General features: G+C 37.8%; 1 protein-coding gene across 1 annotated transcript in view; it reads right to left on the reverse strand.

Moving 5' to 3' along the window:
- Positions 1–472: 472 nt before the first annotated feature.
- The window catches only part of LOC121387268, a 31,390-nt gene continuing 19,149 nt past the window's right edge, over positions 473–12,713 (reverse strand). Inside the window, exon 5 of the mRNA XM_041518292.1 lies at positions 473–884. Coding sequence (XP_041374226.1) covers positions 562–884 — 323 coding nt within the window. The 3' untranslated portion in view covers positions 473–561. The remainder of the gene's footprint in view (positions 885–12,713) is intronic.

Consider the following 12,713-nt stretch of genomic DNA (forward strand, 5'->3'; position numbering starts at 1 on the left):
AACTAGAAATTGTCCAATAGGACCACCAACGAGGATCGATCCTAGACCGACCACAAATCAAGCGAGTGTTTCTCCACCGAATTTCGTGCCACCCTAAAATTACACACATTGTTTTTGCATTAACATAGTTTGACACCCAATAGCCGATGTATTTTTCGTGCTGGGGTGTCGTTAAACATTCATTCATTCATTCCCTAAAATAACAAGACACCATCACTATTTATTCGTCTTATTAAAACAAAATAGTAATTAAACAACTGACAAATTGTTCAAAAGGTGTTTATTTGTAGATGGCATGAAAAAAGAAACAAAACAAACAAAACAAAAACAAAAACAAAACCAAAGCCTCAAAATAAATTAAAAAGAAAAAAAAAAAAAAAAAAAAGAAAAAAAAAGAGAAAACAAAAGAGAAGAAACCAAAGATAATAAATCTAAAAAGAAAAAAAAAAGAAAAAGTAAAAAGAAACAGAAGTATTTTCAATTTTGTTTTAATGAATTATGATGTCAAGACTTCAATTCTACACTATCCTTATTTCTACACTCTTCTCTCTCTTCTCGTGTCTAGAATCTGAACATGTTGCTGAAAGACCGCCCGAGGTTGTACATGGCGTTGTTGAAGTTGCCCCACATGTTGTTGAGACTGTAGTCGAGGTCCCACATCATCTGATCCAAGTTGACGCCGAACATTTTGCTGTCGACTGCCGTGACGGCAGAGCCGCAGTAACACTCTATCTTCTCGCTGCCGTTGTACCACATGCTGGAGATGCTCATGCCGTGGCCATTGCGGCAACAGTAGACGTTGTTGTTGATGACGCTGAACCCGCCACGGACTCCAGGACCACGACACATTTCGTTGGTGCTACATTGGTGTGGAAGAGATGGACCTGAAAACAAGTAAAACAGGAAATAAAAACTGAAATTTAAAATGCCGACAAGATTTGAATCTACTGCGCCGTAATTTCGCTTGATATTTCACAGTACATGACCCTAGGGCGGGATGTAGCCCAGTGGTAAAGCGTTTGCTTGATGCGCGTTCGGTCTGGGAGCGATCCCCGTCGGGGGCCCATTGGGCTATTTCTCATTCTAGCCAGTGGACCACTACTGGTGCATATAAATTATCCCACGCTACTAATGAAACAATTTAGAGGGTTTCCTCTCTAAGACTACATGTCAAAATTACCAAATATTTGACATCCAATAGCCGATGCTTAATAAAACAATGTGCTCTAGTGGTGTCGTTAAACAAAACAAACTTTGTACATGACCTTAACCAGTAGACTAACCGGCACACGCGCCCGCACACGGACACACAGATATATATAGAAAAAGGAATTTTGGTTTAACATTTTGAAAACTACGACTATAGAGAATAATAAACAAGGCATTTTGGTTTAACAATATCTCAGCACATTTTGAAAACTACGACTACAGAGGATAATAAACAAGTTAACAGTAACTTAGTATCAAATGTATATCCCGAGTTAAATAATTTTCACATAACACGAGCTTTAGCGAGTGAAAAAATTAAAAATATTTCACGAGAGACATAACACTTCGTCGAGGTGAAGAGAGAAAGGAAGTAGGAAATGCTTTATTTAACGACGCACTCAACACATTTTATTTACGGTTATATGGCGTCGGACATATGGTTAAGGACCACACATATATTGAGAGATGAAACCCCCTGTCGCCACTTCATAGACTACTCTTTTCGATTAGCAGCAAGGGATCTTTTATATGCACCATCTCACAGATAGGACTACACATACCACGGCCTTTGATATACCAGTCGTGGTGCACTGGCTGGAACGAGAAATAGCCCAATGGGCCCACCGACGGGGATCGATCACAGACCGACCGCGCAGCAAGCGAGCGCTGTACCACTGAGATACTTCCCGCCCCCGCATAGAGATCTACACTCCCCATGAATACAGGACAGGACAGTACAGACCACGGCTTTTGATAGACCAGTAGTAGGGCACTGGTTGAGTACAGGATACCCCCTGACGCCACATAGGCTACTCCCTCCGATAAAGCTACAAGGGCTCTTTTATTTGAACTTTTCCATAGACACGGCCTTTGAAAGACCAGTCGGAGGTCAGCGGTTGGTATGGGATAAAAATCTTCAATCCACAGAGAGCGATGGATCCTGCAACCATCAGCACCCCAGGAAAGCGCTCTAATACCAGATGTACTGGATGGGATTAATACTATTCAAAACTAGTTAATGGTCAATAAAGTTAAAAGTTTGTTTTGTTGAATGACACCACTAGAGCACATTGATTCATTTATCATCGGCTATAACTAGATGTTAAATACTTGGTAATTCTAACATATAGTCATAAAGAGGAAAACCGCTACATGTGTAGCAAGACATCTTTTGTGTGCACCATTCCACTGACAGGATAGCACATAGTACGACCTTTGATATACCAGTTGTGGTGCGCTTGCTGGAATGAGAAGGGTCAATAAAATGAATATTGCTGTATAGCAGTAGTAACAATAACAGTAGTAGTAGTAGGTGTAGTAGTAGTAGTAGTAGTAGTAGTAGTAGTAGTAGTAGTAGTAGTAGTAGTAGTAGTAGTAGTAGTAGTAGTAGTAGTAGCAGCAGCAGCAGCAGCAGCAGCAGTAGTAGTAGTAGTAGTAGTAGTAGTACGTGTAGCAGTAGTAGTTGTTGTAGTAGTACATGTATAATAGAAGTAATTGTAGTAGTAGTAGTGGAAATAGTAGTAGAAGTAGTAGTAGTAGTAGTAGTAGTAGTAGTAGTAGTAGTAGTAGTAGTAGTATTTTCCCCATTAACGACCCCAAAAGATCATTAAAAGAAACGTTTTAACATGTACAATTGAAACCATGAATATATGAACAAAATATTATGAAAAGCCACAGCACAAACAGAAAGAACACCAACCAAAGTTCACTATTAAAATATATTTATTTCGACATTGTTTATAAATCTATTACATAACCATGTGCTACAATATATACTAAATATTTCAGACCAAATATTCACAGACTAGCATATTACACAAATATCTTGTCATGAAATTTGGATGACAGTCTGAAATCGAAAGACCATAGATAAACTGAAATCTAACCTTATTAGGTACACATTTTGTCTTTCAAAACCCTATTAAATATTATACAGAAGCTCACATATAAATATAAGCGTCGAAAACGTGGAATAGGGGGAGGGGGAGGCGGAAACTGACCCTCACTCACCAAATTAAAATTCCTTTGCCATTAGTTTTCTCACCCCATAAGCGTACAAGACGGGGGAGGGGGGGGGGGGGCAGGGATCAACAAAGCTTCGCATTCGGAAAAAAGCGATGGATATGTTCGGGCAAAATGAGTTTCCTTTGTTTGGAAACCTATATAGCTGTTTGATTGTACTGCAAATATGAATCTACGTTTTACATCCAGATTCGGGCATTTTCGTTTAAGTTGGATAAATCCCGGACTGCCACCTCGCCTCACCTTGTACGCCTGTACGCCTGTACGCTTGTACGCCTGTACGCCTGTGCGTCTGTGATTGTCCCGACCTGCTATCATTTTCCGAAGCCTTTATTATTTTAAACCTTTCGTATTAACTCAGTTGAAGGAAGAAGAAAGAAATGTTTTATTTAACGGCGCTCTCAACACATTTTATTTACGGCTATATGGCGTCAGACATATGGTTAAGGACCACACAGATATTAAGAAAGGAAACCCGCTGTCGCCACTTCATGGGCTACTCTTTTGGATTAGCAGCAAGGGATCTTTTACATGCACTAATTCAGTTGAAATGCATATATGTATGATCTCAAATGACTTGAGCATGTTACTTTTTTCATAATAATATTATTATTATATGATCGTTAGTGTCATGAAGCAATGACGTAGCAATTTGTTTACTAGCACCATATATAAATGTGGATACCATTATTTAATAAAGTCCATGTTATAAGTCCATGTCAGGTATAAGTATATAATATACAAAGGGATATCTGTGTATTGCCACTCTTCCAGTCACATCAAAGTCCAGTAAATGAATAACTTAAATAAATAAATGATATATAAATAAATGGTGCATATAAATGATAATATATGATATATTAGTTTAAATCAGATGCACTCTTAACAATATGCACAATTTACAATTTCAGATTCATTCATTCATTTCAACTTATTTTCAAGCTTATACCCAATTAAGGTTCAAGCACGCTGTCCTGGGCACACACACACACACACACACACACACACACACACACACACACACACACACACACACACACCTCACCTATCTGGGCTGTCTGTGCAGGACAGTGGGTTAGTTGTTAGTGGTTATTGAGAGAAAAGAAGGTGTGGTGGTTATACACCTACCCACTGAGTTGTTAAAACTCGCTCTGGGTGGGAGTCTGTACCGGGCTGCGAACCCAGTACCTACTAGCCTTACGTCCGATGGCTTAATCACGACACCACCGAGGCCGGTTCACACTTTTAGAATAATTACTCTCTTTTTTTATGGGTTCGCCACACACGATTCAAATGATTACTCTTGGTGGACAATCACGTGATATTCATATTGTTTTTATTGTTGTGATAACAGTTTTAATTTAAAGCTGTATTCTCGAGTATTTAGAAAGAAGAAAAAAATAATCAGTTAAACTAGTTTATAATCATGATCCACATTATTTTGATTTTCATGGCACGCCATTATTTGACATCCTTTAGAAGCCGTACTTAATCTAAGGCATGTAAAATGTATTACTTTGCCATTAACTTTAAAAATGCGGGGACGCCCTCTTCTCTACTTAGTGTACCAAAGAGTTAAAGGGACAGAATCTAGTTTTTAAACACTAAGGCATATTTTTCACTATTAGATGTTTGTTATGATCACTGAAATAAAACATTACTTATATTTTATTGTTTGATTTTCCATTTTCCGTACAACCGAAGTGTTTCTCGTCATCCTGGTGTTGCTAATACCATAAAATGCATTTTTCGTAGTTTTAAAAAACGCACGTGCGTCTGAGAAGTAATAATTATGGTGTCGCGTTTTAGTCTATTTATAAGAGTACTTCAAAGTCACAGACTCTTGTTTCACTCTGTTGTATCCAAATTTGTAACGGGTATCTAACTTAACCAAACTTAGTGTCCATTTTTACGGGTTGAAACTAGGGTCTAGGTGAAAAAAAAGTGTATAAAGATTAGATTCTGTCCCTCTAAACACTCACTTGATTGTCATCTCAAGGTAGTAAAACACACACAAGTTTATAAAAACTGTTGAGGATATTCACGGACCAAATGACAGGATGTGACCAGATTTTAAAATTGTATTCATGAAAACGGATTAAGTTTTAAACACTACTTATAGGATATTAAATGAGCTTCCATTTTGTATCATGTTTATGTCCCGAGTAAAATCATTTTCAGTTGTCACAAGCCATAACAAGTGACAATGGAAATTATTTCATATCCTATTTATTACCCATAATCAATCTTAATTTATGTCACTCAACTCGTTTGGTGGACGTTCCTGTAAGGTTGTAGTGCGCCAGTAGATGACGTCACAAAGGTTTAGTCCCAGTTGGCGTTCTAGTGGGACGTATCACTTTGATATGTATCAAGATATCTTTAACCATGTGCGTAATACCTGGTACCTTGAACCCACTGTGCACCAATACTTACTAGAATGCTGCGTTTTTTTTTTTACATATACATCATACAAAAAAAGATCTTTTTTTTTAATTTAACGACGCACTCAACACATTTTATTTACGGTTATATGGCGTCAGACATATGGTTACGGACCACACAGATTTTGAGAGGAAACCCGCTGTCGCCACTACATGGGCTACTCTTTCCGATTAGCAGCAAGGGATCTTTTATTTGCACTTCCCACAGGCAGGATAGCACAAACCATGGCCTTTGTTGAACCAGTTATGGATCACTGGTCGGTACAAGTGGTTTACACCTACCCACTGAGCCTTGCGGAGCACTCACTCAGGGTTTGAAGTCGGTATCTGGATTAAAAATCCCATGCCTCGACTGGGATCCGATCCCAGTACCTACCAGACTGTAGACCGATGGCCTAACCACGACGCCACCGAGGCCGGTCTATACATCATACATTCACCAAAGTTTATTTTGTTTAACGACAGCACTGGACCTCATTGATGTATTCATTATTGGCTACTGTATGTCAAACATTTGATAATTTTTACATATCGTCTTATAGAGGAAACCCGCAACATTTTTACATTAGTAGCAAGGGATCTTTTATATGAACCATCCCACAGGCAGGGTAGCACATACCATGCATTCATCAGCATGCACCATCACACAAAAGTAAATGTTTTTTTTTTGTTGTTGTTTTTTAAAAAGCCAGTGAGAATAAAACTCGCTCTGGGTGGGAGCCGGCACCGGGCTGCGAACCGTATACCCACCAGCCGTGTGTCCGATGGCTTAACCACATGAAATCTGCGGAACGCTACGAAACATGAAAGTTACGAAACACGAAAGCTGCGGAAGCGTGTTAAGGCGTGTAATATTCATCAAAATACTAATTTAAACAAATAGCTACAGATTTATTATTTCAAACAACGAAGAGTCCGTCTTTTATATGCACTTTCCATACAGATAGGAAAACACAAAGCACGGATTTTGGTATACCTAGTTATTGGGTACAGGTTCGTTTCGAAAAAACCCACCAACATCAGGTCTGTCTTGGGAATCGATCCGAAGACTTATCGCTGCTCGCAGCCATTAAATTCCGTAGAGGAGTGGGTAAGTCAATGGGACATTGAATCATTCACATTGTAAAGAATGTTTTCCAGACTTATAGAACACACTGGAATAACTCGCCCGAGTTCAACCCATTAACACGCTTCCACGCGAAAGGTACCGTAAATAAGAATTATTTTGTTTAAGGAGGAAAGGAAGAAACGTTTTATTGGAGGACGCACTAAACACATTTTAATTACGGTTACATGGCGTCGGACATATAAATAAATAAAATAAAATTGTATTCTTTTAGAATTTCCGCAAAGTTAAACAAACATTAAAGTTAGGGTATGGGTGGGGGTGTGTCTGAAAAACCATGACTTTTCGAGATATTGTCATCTGTCGGAATACTCTGAGAAAATATTACGATTGTATGTTAAGATAGTCAATTACTAAATGCTAGTTTAGACCGTGTTAGATGCTTCGAGCGATAGTTAAAGTTTGTTTTGTTCACCGACACCATCAGTTCACATTGGTTTATTAATCATCGGCTATTGGATGTCAAACATTGGGTAATTTTGACATATAGTCTTAGAGAGGAAACCCGCTACATTTTTTTCCCATTAGTAGCAAGGGATCTTTGTATACACCATATATATACGGCGTGGTGCACTGGCTGAAACCAAAAATAGCCAACCGCGCTTTAAGACAGCCATATTAAAAATCGTTGGTTGCTTAATACAAGCCGTATTTAACGATATTTGCTTACTTGGGACAATAGAAATGTGACTGGCATCGATAGCGTGGTGGTTGAAACACAGGCTTTGAGACCGGTCGATATTGGGTTCTTACCCCGGTACCGGCTTCAACTCACATTATTGCAATCTCTTCCCCCATCTCTGTATGTCTGTCTCTGTCTCTGTCTATCTGTCTGTCTGTCTGTCTGTCTCTCTCTCTCTCTCTCTCTCTCTCTCTCTCTCTCTCTCTCTCTCTCTCTCTCTCTCTCTCTCTCTCTCTCTCTCTCTCTCTCTCTCTCTCTCTCTCTCTCTCTCTCTCTCTCTCTCTCTCTCTCTCTCTCTCTCTCTCTCTCCCTTATTATGGTTCAAAACATCTAAACTGGCATTGGTTGTATCACTGCGCATATATATCTCCCTTGTGTCATAATATATATATTTTAAAACAAATTTGGGGTTGAAAATATACATAAACAATGTATTGTCCTTGAACTTTAAAAAAATAAATTGAAAATGAACAACAACAACAACAAAAAAGAGCACGTTTTATAACTGCACGTTTGTCTTAAAAACGTTGCCTTAAGCGTGTTACTGGATGTAATCTTGTGCAACACATGACGCCTACTGTTTATAATCGTTAAAATATATAGCGCCACGTCAACTCTAGTCCCAGTCAGCTATATATTAAAGGGACATTCCTGAGTTTGCTGCATTGCAAGATGTTTCCGACAAATAAAATATTTCTACGATTAAACTTACATATTAAGCATATTTTCTTGTTTCAAAATGGAAAATGGAAAATCTATTCAAATATTTATACACACAGGGGCGGATTATGCTTTAGGTAAGGGGGTGGTGGGTGGGTGGGTGGGTCCGAAACAATATGTAAATGTTTATAATTTGAAATTATAAATGTTTCGTTTTACGTGGATATCAATTTAGATCTACGTGGTGGGATACTTTTTTTAGCCGGAGGGGATGGGAGTTCTGTGCAACTGGGACCCCCCCCCCCCCCCCCCCCCCCCATAATGGAAAAAGCTCTATTGGTCGGAAACATTTTACAATGGTTGTAAACTCAGGACTGTCCCTTTAAAATAAACTACAGCTTGGCTTCATAACCGTTACTTCGTGCGTTTAAAACGAAAAAGAAAAAAAAGAAGAGAAAAGCCTTTTGTGGTATTAGACAAACCAGGATGCCCAGAAATACTTAGGATATGCGGAAAATGGACAATCTAATGAATAAAATGTAAGTAATGCATGGTTTGTTTTAATTACCAAAAAGAACTCTAATAATGAAACGTACGCCGTAGTGTTTACAAACTAGGACCTGTCGCTTTAATAATGTGTGTACATTTCGAAATACGCCCCCGCATATAACACAGCACTCATTAATAAAGTGAACTTTCTAGATGTATCGTGATCTCCTCCCTTCCTGCATTATTCATGTCTAGCACGAACAGAATTCATTAAACAGAAAAAAAAGAGGAAAAAAAAAAAGGAGAAACCCAGAACTAGACATGCCTGAAATGCTTCGAATATCTGTAATATTTTGGTCATGAAAGGATTTTAGATGACAAATAAATAAGCACGATCCATTTTCCAAAGGAAATCTTTTTCGAAGGGAACCTGTCTAATGACTAATATTTGACTGTCTGTCTGTCTCTGTCTGTCTGTCTATCTATTATATCTATATATCTATCCATCCATCCATCCATCCATCCATCCATCTATCTATCTATATACACAAACACATGTATAATTATTAAACAGGAGTTGAAATTGGCTGAAATTCGGTCCGGAAAGCTATAAATTCTGCCGGTCCGAATAAAAACCTACCAGACCAGGCATTATCGACTCAAACTAAGGTGTTGAATATAATCGTTAAATAATTGCCGGTCCGGCGAGACGACAAGCAAAATAGGAAGCAAATTAAAAAAACTCACTCCAAAAACCGATCGGCGCAACACTATTTCGACCCCTGTCTTCAGTCTGCATCAATGTTCAGTGTCAGAGGCATAATACTAATGTAATATAATTCGATGATGATGATATACGAGATTCGCATCATATCCAAATGTAAACTTTTTTACTGGTTCAAAAAATGGGCGGGGGGAGGACTTTTCCCCATGGATCACAACCAAAATCAACGTCTGAGTGCATCGAAATAAATATATCACTTAATACAAATTAAGTAGATTATTAAAGAATATATTATTAAAGAATATTATTATTACTAATAGTAGTAATGGTAGTAGTGTTAAAATTTTAATTAAATATTAAGTTTCAACATTTGACGGTATTTAAAGGCTTTAGTGTTGTATATCAATACATCTCAACCGTTCTTTGCTTTTACAGAATAGTGTAGCTCGAGTAACCTCCAGTCCCACCCCTTACTGATATTTATATGTGGGGTATCAATACGAGGTAGGGTGGGAGGTGACTCAAGCTAGGAATAGTGTTGCGTTTAGTCAGTTCTGGCGTGAAATTTTCACAAAATCAGTATACACTGTATTAGCCATAATTTTCAAGTTTTATAAACAAAGGACCTGATTTCAGTCGAATTTTGACCAATGGAAAATCGGTTGAGAAGTAATGACAAATGTGCCTGTAACAGATGGTGGAATGTCCACAAAGAATAACCGCGATAGCCAAACTGTCACAAGACCACACCATATGACGAGTCCGTCACCCCACCACCACAGTCCATTTATAATATTAAATCGAAGTCGCAGGCAGTTGACCCATTAAAAGACAATCTCACATATATTAACTTTTATATATAATCTTTAACGTTCATCTTCAGATGACGCTCGGTACTATGAGTTGTTCTGCACACATTTTACACAGCTAGCGTTAGCTAAAATTGAACGAATATATCTATGTATCTATCTATGTATCTATCTATCTATATACTATTTTACTTTCTAATTTATAGCTTCGTAGCCATTATTCAGTAGTAGAATATCGGAATATGACGACTATGTTGCCAGTTGAATAAAGCATATTTAAGGACAATTTAAATGTATTATATGTTAAAATGACTGAAACTATTTAGACAATTTATGAATTGCCGGAGTAAAAATTCCAGTCGTTTCGTAAATTGACTGGATTTAGACACTGACTGTAACATATATACTTTTGAAAAGAAATTTGTGACCACATAAATAGCAATATCAAATGGTTACTGCAACCAAAACAGTAGCCTACTCCAGTGTAAATTTAACCATTTTTATATTGATATTCAATTATATATTACTCATATTCAGTCACATATTACTTTAAAAAAAAAATTATATACGGTTCTGTTGTTTCTTTCCATTAGTGTATATTCAGGAAATATTAATATTATGCTTGGCCATTAATTAGGTCAAATGCCTTGCGATCATCGCTTTAATAATTCCATCTAGACATGGATTTAATGGACTTAAAAATTGAGCAAAGTTGCCAGGTTCTGCTGTGACGTAAATTCCTCCCAGAAGGAATGCGATAGATTCGAAACTATGTCGTTGATAGAGGCGCCAAAAATCTGGACATCCGCTGACGTCACGGATGCGCCGCAGTAACACTCCACCCACTCGTGGCCGTTGACCCAAATACTGGACATGCTCATGTTGTCGCCGTTGCTGCAGCAGTAGGTGTCGTTGTTAAAGGTGCTCCACCCGTGGACGCTAGCACCCAGACATTCGTCGTTTTTTAGACATTGTTGGTAGGGAGGCGGGGCTGTGGAAATTAGTGTATGTTAGTAGATTAGTAAATATATATTTTTTTTATAAAAGTAGAAAAAAAGAAGAGAATAAATATTATTAGATATTATGAGATCAAATAGGTACGGCGGAAGCAAGTAGACGGGGAAGTGGAGCGGGAACGGAAGCAGGCGGACTGAGATCGAAGGCGGAAAGCAAAGTTTCTAGAGGGTTCGAGGGTATGTTCCCGTAAAACTTCGAAAACTAGATGTCCTGAAATGCAATTTCCTGCATTCTACAAGTACAATTCATCTCTGTCTTAAGAGTTACTACCAATAATATTTTTGATTCCGCCGTGCCTGTCAAAGGAGGAAATATTAATAAATATTAATCGATTAGTGGAACAAATTGGTAAACTAAAGCATAGCAAATTAGTAAGCATTAAATATTAGTAGAATAAATGTGTAAATTTATGTAAATAAACAAATTAATAAATATTCTTCAATATTATTAGAATAATTGTTTTTAAATGTGTTGGTGTATTTACAACATACCAAAGGCCCCGCGTGTTAGTAAATACAGTAAATAAAGTTTATATTCACTGAATACTAAGTTAATACATATTAGTAGTCAACTTAATATACAAAATTATCAGTGTTAAATAATGATCGTGAATCTACATTGTACTAGCTTAGGGCCAAAACACACCGGATCTGTGTCTGGGTCTAGGTCTGGGCATGGCGAGTATGGTACCAATCGAAAATGAAACGCATCGATTCGAATGTGACAAAACACACTGCGTCTGCGATGACGCGAACTACAGATCTGGCAACAGACGACATAGAACATGCGCGATGTTTTAACACTGCCAAACTCGAACTTTACTTTTTATTTTTTTCTAATAAACATGTTATAACAGGAAAGGTATTTATTAATCAATGTGGATTTTTCATACTTATTTTTGGTGTTTATAAAAGTAAATTTATCTAAAGATATGAACACCTTAATATATATATATATATATATATATATATTGATGACACGTTACAGACCCAAACGTCAAAATACTCCACACATGGTGACTTTGCAACACTCGCCAGACCCAGACCCATCTTTGGTGTGTTGTGACCCTTAGGCATATTCAATTGGGGAAATATTTAGCTCAGTCGGTTGAGTTCTGGCTTGATGTGCTTACCTCGCAGGATCGAACCACCTCAGTGGATCCACTCAACTGATTGTTTTTCTTTTCTCGTTCCAACCAGTTCACCACAACTGGTCAAAGGCCGTGGTATGTGCTTTCCTGTCTGTGCGAAAGTGCATATAAAAGATCATTTGCTGCATTAAGAACAATGTATTGGGTTTCCTCTGATGACTACGAGTCAGAATTACCAAATGTTTGACATCCAATAGCCAATGATTGATTAATCAATGTGCTCTAGTGGTGTTGTTAAACAAAAACAAGACTTTAAGCATGTTCAAGAGGGCGAGCGATCACGGTTGCTTGCTAGACTGGCTTTTGCGTCTACAATCAAATGAATGTAATGCGATAGAAGACGATAGTACCAATCATATTGTTCGCGATCACTCCATAGGT

This window comes from Gigantopelta aegis, chromosome 13 (assembly GCF_016097555.1).
Source record: "Gigantopelta aegis isolate Gae_Host chromosome 13, Gae_host_genome, whole genome shotgun sequence".
NCBI classification, from domain to species: domain Eukaryota; kingdom Metazoa; phylum Mollusca; class Gastropoda; order Neomphalida; family Peltospiridae; genus Gigantopelta; species Gigantopelta aegis.